The following is a 15,776-nucleotide window of genomic DNA, read 5'->3' on the forward strand; positions in this document are numbered from 1 at the left end:
AGAAGAAAAAATTTCCTATCTTCGAAAATGTGTGTCAATTGCAAGAACACCAACGAAGGTACTCAGCAGCTTGAAAATACCGCTTACTAGCAGGCGTGTTAGCGTTGGTGTTGGTTTTGATCGCCTTGCAAGTTGACATCATCTCTTTATTCCAGGCCCGTCAGTTCCCTCCACCCAGCCCCCGGACTGGTCCCTATATCCCCTTAGGAAAACTTTTCGACAGCCAGTGAAAAGGCTGAAAATAAAACCAACAAGAGCTCCGCTTTTATAGATCTAAGTAAAATCTAAGTATATATTAATCTTTTATATGTAGCCTGAATAGAAAATTAGCGATGCTATGCCCTCACAGGAAAAACTTAACCTAATTTTAAAATATTTCACGCGGTTTTGAGCTTAATAGCAACTACGTATTCCTAAACTTGCTGGTTATAGATGATTCAAATGCATAGTACTCTACAAGTAATTGGCATTTACAGCACCTAAAATTCATGAAGATGACTTCGAATCGGCCTTAGAAATGAGGAAACCTCAGAGGGCAACACATTCCGAAGAGATATAGGTAGATTTGATATCAAATCAAGTTGCAATTATCATGCATCATCGAAGGGAGTTACGATTCAGGAATTTAAACGCGTTTGATGTAATATTGCACTGCCTCATGCTACTTTTCTCTCAGGAGAAAAAAAAATTAAAATGGACTTAGGACATCGAAAGGATATGGAAAAGTAAAGCAAAAGATAACAGACATAACCAAAATTGGACGTACGTGTATCTTAAAAACTCACCAGGTTTACATGGATTGCCAGTTTGACCAGGCGGACACGGTTTCCTGAAGCCTGACAGGAATAGCAATGAAATGTCAGATGCAGCAATCGACTATGTAGTAAGAGGTAGACATAATAGGCATACAGTACCTTGTTACGATAGATTGGACTTAATCGGCCGATAGTGTCATGGTTTCAGTTTCGTATGGGAGTGATGTTGCCTCTTAAAGGAAATTTCAGGACCCGGCTGGAAACCTTAAGACTAGAATTTAACTACAAATACCCGTCAGTTAACGCGCGGAGACAACAAACATTTTCAGATTTTCTTACCACTCAAGCCTGAAAGTGATCTAGTGATTCGTATGCACTCGAAAGAGACTCGATCTTTAGAAATTAGACTTAATGTGTCTATGGCTTATTTCCGAGTTTTATGCTAATGTTTTTGGGTATTACGGGCTCGCACAAAATCGTAGGCGCGAGATCCTACAATCTAATTCCTCTTTAAAAAAAATTGTTTTTAAGAGGTATAGACCGAAGCCATCACTCACTTACCAGCACAGTACGCTAATGAGCAAGAATACGTTGGTCCGAGATAGTACACAAAGAAATCGGGGCTTCCTACGCAGAATTTAACCTTTATTCGTAAACTGACAAAGCAGCCTATGCCGAAGAAATTGATGCATGCCTTGTGGTCGACAACTCCATCAGTTCTTGTAGGAAGGGAACCATTCATCCACACTGGATGTACTGTTCCACATCTCATTCGCGGTACCATTTGTATGGGCATTTTGCCTCCAACATAACTTGTGAATCGATACCATCCCCAAGGGAGCGCAATGTCGCAGATAGCGTTTTGACCTGCTTTGAAATGATTCTTGACACTGCGACGAGCGTCGTTAATTTCCTTGTATCCCCCTCCACCTCCTTGTGAACAACATTTGTTGTTATTACACTTGTCGTGCTGAGCAGCAGTCTTGTCGAGGGAAAGGAAAATACTCGCGGTGAGGATCAACAAGAAAACCAACGAGGTATTCAAACTCATTTTCACTTTCTAAACACTGATCTTATACCTATATGTTGGATCTTGTCTGTTTGATTTTTTTGGAATTCGTAATCCTATGCATTTCACATGATCAAGGAATGTGCCAAACGTGCACTGAAACTCACGCAACCGCTCTCGCTCAACATAACCCACCAATTCTAACTCTTTTTTTGGGGGAAAGGGGAATTCTCTTGAAATTCATGCGTGAATAACAACATTTCACAGTTGTATCCATTTACTATGTTTTAAATATCCTTTCTCGCGGTATCTATTTGTTTGGAATCCGTTACTTCTACCTATTTTAAAAAACGAAGTGAAGCTGTAATAGGGTCAAAGGCGACTTGGTTGTTCGTCTGAGAATTTGCTTTGTTTCCGGATGAAATGACAGATCCATTACCAGATATCGAAGCGATAGAGGAGATTGATCGCGTTTACCTTTAAAGAAAAGTAAATTGCTTTGCTAAAGACAGGGAAGTAAAGCGAACCCTTCACTTCATCTCCGCTTGGCCTTACTTGGCCATGCTCAACGAATTAATCAAGCGTTGTTTACTCTATCTTACACAAGGATCTATCCTTGTGCAAAATAGAGTATGTCCTGGTTGTAAAGCATAGCACTCTTTCACTTGGATCACTCAGACGAGCTATGTGTCAATACTGAACAGTTACTGATTTTAAACTCATTTCTTCCGGGATGTTCCGTTATAGAAACCGCAAAAAGGAATATGGGTACGGTGCCAATTGTGTTTGTCACCTTTCAACTCGTAACAGTTGTCTCCAGCAGTACCGTAAACATAACGCTAAACTAGCATTTTCTAGCTAGTATTAATTACAGCTATGACACGAAACCCATTTCCGTTTAAAGGCGTCAAGTAAACGATATCCCAATAGGAATGCTATTCAACGGCGTATTCCTTAGAAAAAAAAAAACCTTGCTTAGTAGTGCGTTACTAAGGCAGTACTTCAGATCACTTTTCACCAAAATCCAACTTGGACAGGACATAATTCAAAGTGGAGACTCTGTTCATGGCTTTGTCTCAAATAAATACCTGATAATTACCTTACCTAATGTAATCGGTTTCACTGAAACGTTGATAGGTTTCTTGAGATTTCGGAATAATCACCGTTTTGTGTAGGTTTCTCTGTTTATAATTCAAGAAGTAAGTTTGTTTGCTACTAGTGTTAATGGATATACTGCTCTGTGACTTTTAGTCGCACCTATTCGCAAAGAGAACTGAAATGATTGACTACGTGGCTTTCACTATATTTCTCATGCACTGGTAGCTATTAGTTTTAAAAATGGAAGCTTTTAGATCGCTTAAGCGCTGTTTTCCGACTCATAAATCTAATGTAACGTTTTCATTACAATGCAGATCGAGTAAAATATATAATCAAATTTAAATTATTTGTGGGACACCATCGAAAGATCTGTTTTGGGTCTCATTCTAACAGAACACACATCAACGCTTCACAAGTTTTATAATAAAGTTTGGATATAACGCGCGCTGTCATTGGTTGAAAGAGCGTGCTCTATAAGAGTATAGAGCATAGAGCTGAGCTAAAGCTGTCACGCCATCAGCCTAATTGTAATATTCCGACCTTTTCCGGGACTTCTCTCTAGCTTTTTTTCGATAATTGAAAGTGAAATTTTGGAAGAAGCGAGCCGGCAAGTAGCAACAGAAGAACCAAACAAAGGTTTGTAAACATCCTAGGCGCCGTAATTTACGTTATGAAAACGTGATCAGAGACGAAAATCCTTAAAGAGAAAACAAAATGGATAGTTCGAGTTTTAAGTGGCGACTCTGTAAGAGCGGTCCAGGGCATTTCGCATCGGAAAACATTTTTCCCTCAGACTTTGCCTGATAAACTATCTTTAGTAACAAGTGAATAAAACTACACTAGTTTCTGGAAATACGTTAAAATAAAAAAGTCAAAGCTGCAAAAGGCCCTTTTTTGACCTCTTGCGACATCGAAAATTTCAAAAGTTGAATAGCCTGGTCCTCGTATCACACCGCATACAGCAAAAAGTATTTTGTTTTCTTAAAGTGTGTGATATATAAGGTATATAAAATGCATTTAAATTTTGATATTCGTTTGTTCAGAGGCTCGTCATAATTTATTTAAAAACACTCGTTGGACAGCTTTCTGAAATTGGTTAAAAGTACTCTTTCTTTCTTGGTTGATATTGCTCAAGTCCAGACCAGACCATTAAAAACTCCGCTTGATTTCACTAATAAGATGTTTGGCTGCAGAAAAATATAAAAACATCTTGCACTTATTGATTTTCTTCGCCGAGGTGACTTCGAACTTTTAGCGATATTGCAAGCGTGACAGCCGATTATGCAAATTAGTTCATTGAGCAAACTCCGACCGTTTTATGCCAGTAGCTCAATAAATCTTAGATTTTAACCATTTTAAGTAAAAAATATAGTAGAAAATATAGTGGACAGATCTTTAAGACCACACCGATTAATACCTTAAACATTTTAAAAGGCCAAAATTTTGTCAAATTTTATTATCTCGTGACGAAAGACGTCAACAACAACGTATCGAATATCATAATTTGATTAGCACTCGCAAACCCCTTTTTAAAAATTTGGCTTCTGTTATTTCATATTTGAGTTCTGACAGCTTACGCTATTCAAACCTGTATAAACATTTCAAAACCAAACTTCAGGATTCTATTTAGTGTAACCAGCGATAACCGCACACACAGAAATACACCGTGACCACTGTCACATAATTCAATTGTGTAATTATCCTGAATTGCTTCTCCCTTCGTAATAAAGCAGCGATAACATCCCCTTTTGGGTCAGAATTCTGGTCGGCAGGAATAAGAAAAAATCTTGTTTGCACACCTGTCTTCATGAAAGTTTCTATTCAGAACTCTAGGGAGTTCTTGGGGAAAAGGACCCCGCGATTTTTGAGGAAATAAATTATTACGTTAAGTGTCACCTCATTTTTCCAACAATTAGCTATATCAATATTGTAAAGCGCGTAACGTTATTAGCTGTAATTCATATGTCTATCTCCGGCTGTCCCAACACATTGACCTTCTCTTAAATTTACTTGGAAAAATGAACCCACAAACAAACTGCAAACTGTGAGGTACTGGATAATAAACAATCAAATCATAGATTAATGACTGTTTTTTTTTTACCGTACAAAAGCCACATTAGCTGATATCAGTAATCACCACAGTAATAAACGACAGATGAAAGAAACACTACGATTTTCCATCATCATTTCGCCTACACGCATCTATCTTAATATTAAATTTCCCATTTCCACAAGAAATCTCGAAAGTGTTCTCATTTCTTAGCTTCCTTAATCAATCATGATGTAAAACGAGCTATAAAATATAGGTTTATTTGCTCAAGCGACCGCTTAGAACCAAAATTGCGTGACAGGTGTAGTTGATAGAAGCTTATCGCAGACAAAAAATAGGCTAGTCCCAAATATTTTTTTGATGGCCTTCCGAGAAGAAAGATTGATAAGAACGAGGAATTGGGGTTGTAAAAAAATGTGTAGTTATTTTTCGTCGTGGTGTAAGATAGGATATGAAATTTATTCGTTTGTCTCACGCCCGAGTTACTTAAGATGTTGATCGCGACGTTTCGACTGCAATACTGCTAGCCTTCATCAGGCAATGAGGTTGATTGTTTACGTGTCGCTATTTGTAACACGTTAGTTTGCTGATATTGGTGCATTCCGATCCTCATTACTATTCCGCTTTTAGATTTTGCACCCTCATAGGTACGTATCGATCGAGTGTTGTGTTGTTTGATCGTAGACATCCAAGCTTCGAGAATTTTGATTCCCCTATTCCTATTGATGTTGTTGGGATGAAGTCTTATATGGATAGCCTCTTTGACCCTACGTGGTCCTCTTTGACGTTACGTGTGTACGAGCAGGGTTCACGATCAACAAACTTAACCTTGCTCCAAATGGGAATATGCCCCGTTTTGTTAGCGTTAGTTTTGCATCGTGAGCGAGCGCATTTGAAAGTTCTAGGTTGGTCATTGGCTTGAAATGACCAAAAAGTTGCCTATGTTTTTGTTACTTTTGAATGAAATTAATGGAGGTTGCGAAAAGATAGTGCCAGGCTCTGAATCGTTTTGGAGTAATTTAAAGTTTTAAGAATGATAGATTTAACTACGTGGACGGTGAGGGTGAAATGTGAGAGTGAATGGAATGCGGTCACTGCTTTCCTTCTCAGCCGTTAGTAATGCTGACTGTCGATCAATTTGTTCGGCACGGTGATGGCCCGCATAAACAACAGAAATAGGATGGCCACGTTTATCGACGCTCTTGTGTTTCGAAAAAATTAGAGTCGTTACTACATAAACGACGAAGTCTGAGAAACTGTGAAAAAGGTATGGAATTCTTGACGTGTGACGGATGCGAGGATAAATACAACAAGTCACTGACTAAGGATGCCAAGGAAGTGTCAGAAATTTCTCATGTATATTCTAGACCCGGGTGAAAGGAATTGACCGCGGCCATGATATGATGATACAAAAAAACCCACTCTATGAACAAAACAACATTGTAATGTCCAATCTGATAAAACACATGTTAAAATTTTAGCATGCTCATTGGCTAAGAACAGGTCAATTAAAACAAAACAGTGCAGAAAATCAGGGTCAATTTGTTGGGTGTTACTAAACTGTGGATCAGCAGACCGCGGAAATTGCATCCCAAATTGCACTCGAAATTATTCCATTACCTTTACAAATCACACCTAAGAATTGCGAAGAATCATTGAGAAGGCCTGTCCACTTTGAAATGCTACTTAAAAAAGCGCATTTGTCTCCGGCAAATTTTAAAATAAGCCACTTTTGGCAGCCATGTTATGGATGCCTACTTTTAGGTAACGAGTTTAATTTCCCCATTGCAAAAGTCCAAACTTTTCTTAACTACCAGCGTCTTTCCTGATACTTTACTCCTCGTAGCTGACAATGCACTCCATAAAATAAGCTTCTTTGAATAACACATTACGTATCGGGTTTACTGTCAATGGAATAGATTATAAAAACGTGAAGTGGCAAGCTAGTGCACAAGCTAACCCTGAAATTCTGCCTTGTACCACACTGCGTTATAAAACTCAAAGGGACATTGACATTGGAATTTACGAATTAACCGAGGTTACGAGTTCAAGACTAAAATCCCATCCGGTGGGGGTAAAAATACCACCACAGACTGATTGTAGAAACCGCGGAAAGCTCCGAGAGCATGGAAAGATTAGGCTGGCCAATCAGAGCACTGAAAAGAAAGGAACAGCAACGTCCTTGACCTTGATGACAAAAGATATGTGTGGCACTGACTGCAACGGGAGTGAAATAAATACCTTTAAATAGATCTTTTTGTAATCACTTCGGCAACATTTTAATCGGTATATTAAATGTATCTCGTACCGACAAAATATTTATTTCTGCCTTATTCGCAGACTCAATCGCCGGAAATACTATATTTTGATTACTTTTGGCTGAGCAGAGTTTTTTGTTTACCACCGGCCTGCGGATTTGACTTTCCTTTCTACCTGACCGATTTCTTATCCCTTCAGTTTGGCAGCAGGTGGCAAACTTCATGTCTTTCCATGTGACACAAGCTAAATTTTCGCTTAGTCGAAAGGGGGATTCACCCCTCTGAAGTCTTTTCACCAATTCGTTGCTTGGGTAAACAATGCCTTTTGGCAAGAACTTCCTGTTCCCTCTCACAGTTCCACCATCCAGAATTCATCTTCTTTTCAACTCCGAAAAAAGAGTGGTACATTGGTGAGCCAGTTGTCAACATACAACCCGTATGCCCTATCGACATAGGACTCCATTAGCTAAAGAACTTCACGCATGACCAGGTCTCTAATGGCCGCAGGACCCCCCTTGCCAATGTAAATCATGGTTTTGAGGACATAGCCAGTTGCAGAATCTGTCACGACAAAACCTTTTAGCCCAAATCGACTTCTTTTCAAAGGAAAAAACTGCCTAAATCGTACTCGTCCCTTGAACATTATCAGAGTCTCATCCGAAGACAAATTCTGCGATGGTACATAAACTTGTGTAAATCTGGGCACCAAGGCATTCAAAAACGGCATGATTTACCACAGTTTGTCTCTATTAGAGTCAGAAGGGCCTGGAGCATTGTTGTTGTCGACAAAGTGCATGCAAAAACCGCAGAATTGGAAGGTAGCGATCTCTCGATGTTGTGTTTTGAAATCAAGGGGTGCTTCCTTGTCAGAATCCACGAGGGCAACACGAAGAAAGGCAACAGGAAGGTCATTTTCGTCCAAAAAGATAATCCGGTCGCCTCCGCGGCCGCCATTTCGAATTATTCCGCTAGCAAATTTACGCTGAACATACGGCGACGCCATATTTTGCGACGCAAAATACACAAGTGATAGAGCAAAAAATTTGCAAAAATTCTATATTTTGAGTTTCGAATAGCTGTTTTCACAGAGATGTATTTGTCATCTTTCAAATATTTTTGCAATTCGCGGAAAAATTGTTTACGGACAACTTACTGTTTGATGCGTGGGATACTGTCTTTTGAGTGTGCTCTAGTAATGAACAACTTTATCAACAGACAAACGTGTGACTTATTCTGGAACACAATAGCTAAAACAGTTTTTCATAAAACGAAAGCTTTTATCCTAGTAAACGTAAGGTTTAAAAACTGGATAATATCAGTTGAGACATATCCTCGGATATTCTCCAATTTTTTTTTAAAGGGTTTTATTCGATCACCTGATGCGCTTCGACCAATAGTGCGCGAGCAAAAATATTTGATGATTTATAACCGTCAGTATTTTAAGGCAACTGAGAGAATCAGATGCAAGATTCACTGATTGATCTAATCATTGATGTGCTTTCTCCATTAAGATTCTTGTCCCTTTCTTGAAATTGATTCTTATTACCCTATGGATTATACAATAACATAAGCAAAGTGATTTAAATAGTGACAATAGCGCTACTCGTTTAAACTAGACTTAAAGGACCGAAAATGAAAAAATTCGTCGTGGTGAGACGGAATTAGTCTTATTTTCAGCCTATTTCCCATGTGACCCCCGGAGCTGTCCGCAATTCCTTCTCGGTGAACGCATGACCGATTTCCACTCTCCATTTCCAAGAGATGAAAATTGAACGGTTATATTATCTGAACTCAATTTATATCATCTTCACTTAGCGATATCTGAACAAATGAAGCACGCACTGATAGTAGAGTGAAATTGGAATCCCTCAAACAACTCAGCCCTCTCTTTGGAACTTCTCATTCATTCTAAAGCGCGTATGCGTCTCTGTTTGTTGCTAAATAACTCATATCAATTTCTAAACTTCAGGAAACACTTGCAAATATTTTACGATTTAAGTGTGACCACGCTTACTTTGCTTGCGACCTCCTCGTTGCTTCCTATTCAAGAAGCATTGTCAAACGATAAAGTGATGTTCTGCAATCAACATTAGGATAGTGATGAAATACTTTTCCAAGCGCAAAAAATTAAAGTTATCCTGGCCGTGGTCAACATACATTTGAGCCAGAAATTAAAGCTGATTTGCCCAAACTGTGTTTAGAAATAATACGTAATGCAGGGTTTTGTTTAGGAATCATAATATGGATCCCTTTTCCTGTCTACCATCTTTCATCTTTTTCTTTTTTTCTCTTTCTAATCAAAATTTCAAAAGTAGTTCTGCAAAATTGGAAAATCGATTCAATTAAGTTTTTCCACGAGTTTTCCTTCGACCTGTAAATTTTTTTTTATTTAGCAGAAAGGCAAAATGAATGATATCGAGTCCTCTATAATTTGAGAGCAGAGAACCTAATTTTAGAATATGCCACTTTTGTCGTTCAATTTTTCCCAATTCTTTTCAAAGTACCAATCTCCTGATTGCGCTCAGGTTCTTCAGCCATTCCGATTCCCTGAGCCACTACCATTCGGTTTGTGGATTTCCTGATAATCAGCAGCCATATTATGGATGCCTACTTCTTGGTAACGAGTTTCTCCATTGGAAAAGTGCAACTACTGGTACATGCCAGTGTCTTCCCTACTTCTTGGTAACGAGTTCTCCTTCGGAAAAGTACTCGTACATACCAGTGTCTTTCCTACCTCTTGGTAACGAGTTTGTCCATTGGAAAAGTGCAATTACTCGTACATGCCAGTGTCTTTCCAGACACCTAACTCCTCATAACTGACAATGTCCTCTTTAGAACGCGCTTCTTTTAGCTCGTATTTCTGTAGGCTTGGGTGAGAAACCTCAGGAGGCAGGGTTGACAGTCATAAGACAAGGATTTCCATTTTCCACGGCCTTTTTTAACGGAGCCATTGCTGTGTCATCTGAAACTTTTTGCTTGAATAATAGCTTAAACTCTGCCACAACACTTCCGAGCCTATATCAAATTAGAGGAATTGAAAGAAACCGATCATTGCAATAGTTGCATCGTGCGATGGTAACATCATTCATTTACATGCTCAATCTAAACCTTGCATACCTGAATGCTACCATTTGTGCTCTAATGAAGTTATTGAGCCTGAATACAGTTTTTGTGCCTGTTAGTTTAGAAAAGATGACATCAAGAAGTTTTGTCAATGTCTTGTGTGACAGCTTTTTCAGGGGTGGAAAGCTTTCTAAAGGTTAATGAAGGCCCCTAATAATGTAAGGTCATGTATCAGCAAGGACTTGCACCTGATTACATTTTTAGGGCTGCGAAGTGTGACTTTTATTTAATCAAATTCTTCTCACGTCTAGACAATGTTCCATAATCGCACGTCCTAATTTTATACCCAAATCCTCATTTTCCTTCCACCTTGTACTAGGTAAGCGTTCAAGAACTCTTGGGTTAGCATCAACTTGTGGCAGACGAAATTTTGACAGCGCGCGCCCGCTGTTTATAATTTGTTACAACTTTGTATTGGTTTGCAGCCAATCAGAAGCGCGTAATGTTTTCATTTATATTATAAGGCCGTAAATCCAAAGCTCTTTATGATGTATTACAGATAGACATACAATATATTTACAATTATATTTTATTTCGAGTAATACGCGTCAACGTTTATAATGATTTCCATCCTAGAACCTTAACATGATAGGAGAACTTGACTGGAGCAGGACAAGAAAAAACTAAAGGCAAAATGGCAGCACAAAATTGCACGGGGTGCAACACTCCTAAAGGCCGATGGTGCTTTCCGTTGGTATTGTTGACATTCCCTGTGGGTCAGAACTCCTATGGAATTCCTCTTAGAACACCTAATCTCCTGTACGCTTGTTTGTATTTTCTTCCCAGATTTGTCTTAGATCGTCTTCCAAATTATGCCGCAGTCATTTGAAACCACCCGCCCCTTACCTACTCTTTCTTTCTTTTTCTTTCAAGACCAGGGTAGTAAATTTTCATGCCATGAAAAGAATGAACTTCCTTGTGACCGTGATAAAAACTAATGGGAAACTTCCCGTCATGCAGTAGACGCCTTTTTTAGAGAAGTTGGTTCAATTTTTTTCCCCATAAAACAGAACAACATGTTTACATGCATTTGCTCTGGTGTTTTTTTTCCCGAGCCAACCTTTAAGTCTTTCAGAGCATAGGAGAATACCATGTATTACTTGCGGTAAGCGGCTAACCAGCTCATACAATCTGTGGTGAAGTGAATTGAAGTTACTAGGCTTCAGCGCATTTTTCATAGAGCAAGCGCAAGGACCTTCCCATAGACTTACACCCTCTTGCTCGACAATTCCATCATCACGTCTGCTCCAATTTCGCAATCCCGCGTTCAGTCTGTCCGAGCATAGGACAATCTCCTTATGTATCGCTTGTTGCCAGCAGCTCACAAGCTCGTGTAACGGTGAAGAGAGGTTATAAGCTTTCATTGCATTCTTGATTAAGCAAACACACTGAAGAGCTTGATCACAGACTTACGCTCGTTTACTCGTCGAGTCCACGATCGGCGCGATCCCGCACCTGGTCTTAGCGAGAACAGGATAATCCCATGATCATTTGCATTAGTCAGTTCACGAGCTCAAGACCTTGAACAGGACCATAAACAGGACCATAAACTGGACTATAAACGTCACATGGGGAATTTTACGAGGGTTTAACATCCCTTTATCTTTTATGCTGGCAACTAAGGAGGGTAGACTTTGGTCAGCGTGAAAAGGTAGTTGATGTTAGTTTTATACTCAACTAGAGATAAATATAATAGAAAAAGCTTAAGCTCTCTATCAAGCCGCAGGAGAACAGTCCAGGTAAGTTTTGTTTACTTTATTCCTGTGTTATCGAGCTCTTTCTTAAGTAAATGATGGCCTAATTATTGTTCAGTGGTACCTCGCTTTGACGAAGTGCTAAGGGACTAGGAAATTGGTTTGCTATTTCGAGGGCATGTTATATCAAAAACCTCGGCATAAAGAATTTGCGGACTTGGAACAACCAAAATGTTAGTTATATCGCGAGATTGTTGACAGTTGCTGTTTCGTTCTTCCTTTTTGTTGTTGTTGTTTGTTGTTATTTGTTGTTGTTGTTGTTTTTTTTTTTGATGTGACGTGGCTTTGATGTATTAATGAAGCTACAGCACCTTGTTTTTAAAGCGCGAAGAACAAATTTCAGTGGAAGTCACTGGCAATCGGCGAAACAAGGCATTAGACTGAAAAATCTTGCCTCTTACAACTTTTACCACAGAAAGCCTTAAAAGATAATTAAGTTTATAAGACTAAAAAGAGACAGAGGGGAATAAGCGGATCTGTAGCTGTGTCGATAGTGTCAATGTCGGCATTCATAATTAACTGTTAACTGTGAAGTTGTTCTATTGTTACAGATTGAGGGATTTTGATTATTGTTTGTTTCGAATTTGTCTCTTATCTCGTGTTGACATTTTTTCGTTACATCGGGGTTTATTATACGTTGGGGCTTCTGGATTGTGTATTAAAAAAATTAATAATATGATTGGCAGCTGAATTTTTACCACGTTACAAAAAGGTAATAATGACTCACTGATTGAAATGTACTCTGTAGTTCTTTTATAAACCAATCCTTAGGATTAGTAGTAAAAACCAACTCTGTTTATCCAAACGGATCTTCATGATGTCAAACAAAGGTCACTTTAAGGGCTGAAGCAAATTGCATTTTGATTTATGCCCTTACGCAGGATTACTCTTTAGCGTTAAAACGTGCTTTATACTTTAAGTGTAAACAGACGGTGAAACATTCCAAAAATGTTTGAAATGTTTGCTTTGAACTATTGTGGGTTACACCTTGCATAAAACAACATCTTTTAGACCAATGAACAGTCCAAAATTATTAAACTTGGTCAGACTAGTAAAGATGACTAACATATCTACAATTCAGAATGCAAATTCGTAATTCAGAATTCATGTAGAAAATCCTTTGGATATTCCGCGTGAGTGCGTGGTTAGCTGTATGCAGACACTTACATGGATTCTATCGAGCCTCTGCCGGTTTGGGTGTGCTAAAGTCACTAAAAGGTAAATAGATAGAAATTTTCATGAAGTGCAACCCAACCCGGTGTTTTTAGCTGATTGGTTATCCCAGAGGGTTAGTGGCCCCTTTTTGTTTTTATCATTATCATCATTATTATTATTATTATTACTATTATTATTATCATTATTATTATCATCATCATCATTAATAATCATCATACATTGTTAAAAACTTGACATAGGGTACAATAGAGTTGTCGTTGATGCTCCTTTTTCTGGATAATTTCTGCTTGCTTCTGTCTGATGATCTCTCTACCAACGGATTTTAGTCTGCAAAAGCGTTTGTTATTACACATAACAAAAAGAAAACTACAAAGTGGAAAAACCAAAGTTTATATTTATTCAGCATGAAAGCAACCTACATGTGTATAATATGGTGAAATTTTTCCTTCGCTAAAAAAAGAGATAGAAAGAAGTCACTCAGTTTGTTAGTTTGTTGGTTTTTTTGATTGTTTGATTGTTTTTCCAAGTGATTTTACAGGACTAGATATTAATTACGAAACACAGAATAAGTCGCAAAATTTAAAGATCATATTGAAACATGTTCGTTCTTTTAAGACACAAAACTAAGGGGCCGTAGCATAGTATTGCCTACAAATCACTGACGAAAAGCAAAGGTGTTTTCAAATTTCAACCGTGTCCTCAACACGGTGAACTCTCCACCTCTAAATACTGCAAATAGAGCTGCTGTAGTGAAATGTCCAGCTTCAATCAAACCTCTTTTTACATCTACTGATATAGACTGAGGACGAAAAAATAAATGGCATGACGCACAGATAATAATTATTGCTCATAATTCCTACATCATTAGAGGATCTTCCCTACTATGGTAAAGAATGAACATTCTTAAGTATACCAATACAGGATTCTAACTGTGAATTCACACTTCACAAGTTACAAAACAAACGCTCAGCAAGGGCAGTTCTACTTTGGCATCATATACTGCAATAATTAAGAAAAGCATCTTTTTCTTCCTTCACCCATCTTTCGATGGCTTTTCTACTCCATCCCTTCGTTCCATTGACCTTTTTCTTCTACTTGTTCATTGTGGCATGTAATTTTATGTCGCAGCTCGTAGCTCTCTGCTTTTGAAAAGTCAACGTCCATGGGCAAGCCATCCGAGATCTGAGTTGGCAAAGGACGCTTCCCGGGTCGCTTGCAGCGGAAAAAAGCAAAAATTGCAAGTAGGGCAAGGACAACGAAAGAGCCACAAGATATACCAACAATTATCAGTAGGTTGGAATTTCCTCCTTCCTCATCGCCGTTTTCTATTCAAACAAAAAGAAAAAATACAAGACGCTTTTAGATAACTGTTGCTCCTAATCATTTGAATGACTCTTTCATTTTAGCCCAGTAAATTTAAAAAAAGGGTTTGAAAAATAGCAAAAAAAGATAATAAAACCTACTGAAGTAAAAGCTGCCAATTAAATTAATTAAAATATACGTTGATAAAAAAAGAAAAAAGCTTCCAATTTAGACTTAAGAAATTGCTCAAGATACACAGTTTCTAGTATTTTACGATTGCCATTTGCGTGAGGCGGACGGAAGTATGGCGACCACGTGTTCTTTTCACAGGCAGTTGGCTCCGTTTCAAGTGGCAACGTTACAGAGTTTGACGTCATTAGCTGCAGCGCGCAAAGTGTATTTGCATATAATAACTCCTTCAAAATGGAGTACCAAGTTAAAGTAGTCTACTCAGGAACACAAGGAGATAGTCAGAAATGGAAAAGTTTCATGTTTCCTGCTTCGTAAGTAAATTGTGATAAGGCTTGGATTTCTAAATGAACGAAACATGCTTCACTACATCCCTAAGTAGAAATTGACTACATATTACCTGTTCTGGGAGTTTTCTGCTTTAGAGAGGAGGGATCCACCTTTAAACTTCCAAGTTTTCCGTCGGCGGTTACCTTTTTCAACGGCGCCAAAGCCTCTTCGGAAGTGATGCTTGATCTAAACATCAGCTGGAATTCTACCATAATACTCCCACGTCTACAATTGAGCAAGGAAGATTATAGTAATCATCACGGTATTAATGATATTATCGGAAACAATAATGATCGTGATAGTGATGATAACAATATTAATGGAGTGACAGTTATCATGATAATAGTATTGATGATGATACTGTATTGATATTGCTCATGCCAATTGATGCTAATGATAATGATAATGAAACGATAGAGGGTGCTAGCAGATGAGATAATACAACAGGCGATAATGACAAAGCAAATTAGGAGATCGTTAATCTATGACTTGGACAACGTATACAGTTAACAAAAGGGGGTAAGTTTCTAAAGAAACTGTGGTGCTGCGTCGGTGGGAGAGTATAGAAGGTAATTTAATGTTAACAACTGAGTTGAAAACGTAATTTGGCCACCGTAAAGAGTAAAAAAGCTTCGAGCGTTAGCCCTTCGTCAGAGCGATTGTAGGATTTGTGGGTTGTTTGTGGGTTTATATGTAGAAGATGGAGCTACGCTATTGGTGGGAGTATGGTGA

The 15,776-nt window shown here is 38.4% G+C and overlaps 1 protein-coding gene and 1 pseudogene across 2 annotated transcripts in view; both read right to left on the bottom strand.

Moving 5' to 3' along the window:
- The window catches only part of LOC149035584 (von Willebrand factor D and EGF domain-containing protein-like), a 42,014-nt pseudogene extending 39,924 nt beyond the window's left edge, over nucleotides 1-2,090 (bottom strand). The window contains exons 1-2 of the transcript XR_016182342.1: nucleotides 1,317-2,090; nucleotides 786-836 (exon numbers count right to left, since the gene is read on the bottom strand). The product of XR_016182342.1 is annotated as a von Willebrand factor D and EGF domain-containing protein-like (transcript). The remainder of the gene's footprint in view (nucleotides 1-785; nucleotides 837-1,316) is intronic.
- Nucleotides 2,091-13,597: 11,507 nt separating this feature from the next.
- LOC149035585 (von Willebrand factor D and EGF domain-containing protein-like) overlaps nucleotides 13,598-15,776 on the bottom strand; it is a 57,875-nt gene continuing 55,696 nt past the window's right edge. Inside the window, 2 exon segments of the mRNA XM_089191743.1 lie at nucleotides 13,598-14,548; nucleotides 15,115-15,269. Of these exon segments, the coding sequence (XP_089047869.1) occupies nucleotides 14,280-14,548; nucleotides 15,115-15,269 (424 nt within the window). The 3' untranslated portion in view covers nucleotides 13,598-14,279.

The sequence above is a fragment of the Pocillopora damicornis genome, chromosome 13 (genome assembly GCF_964200805.1).
Source record: "Pocillopora damicornis chromosome 13, jaPocDami1.2, whole genome shotgun sequence".
Taxonomy (NCBI): Eukaryota; Metazoa; Cnidaria; class Anthozoa; order Scleractinia; family Pocilloporidae; genus Pocillopora; species Pocillopora damicornis.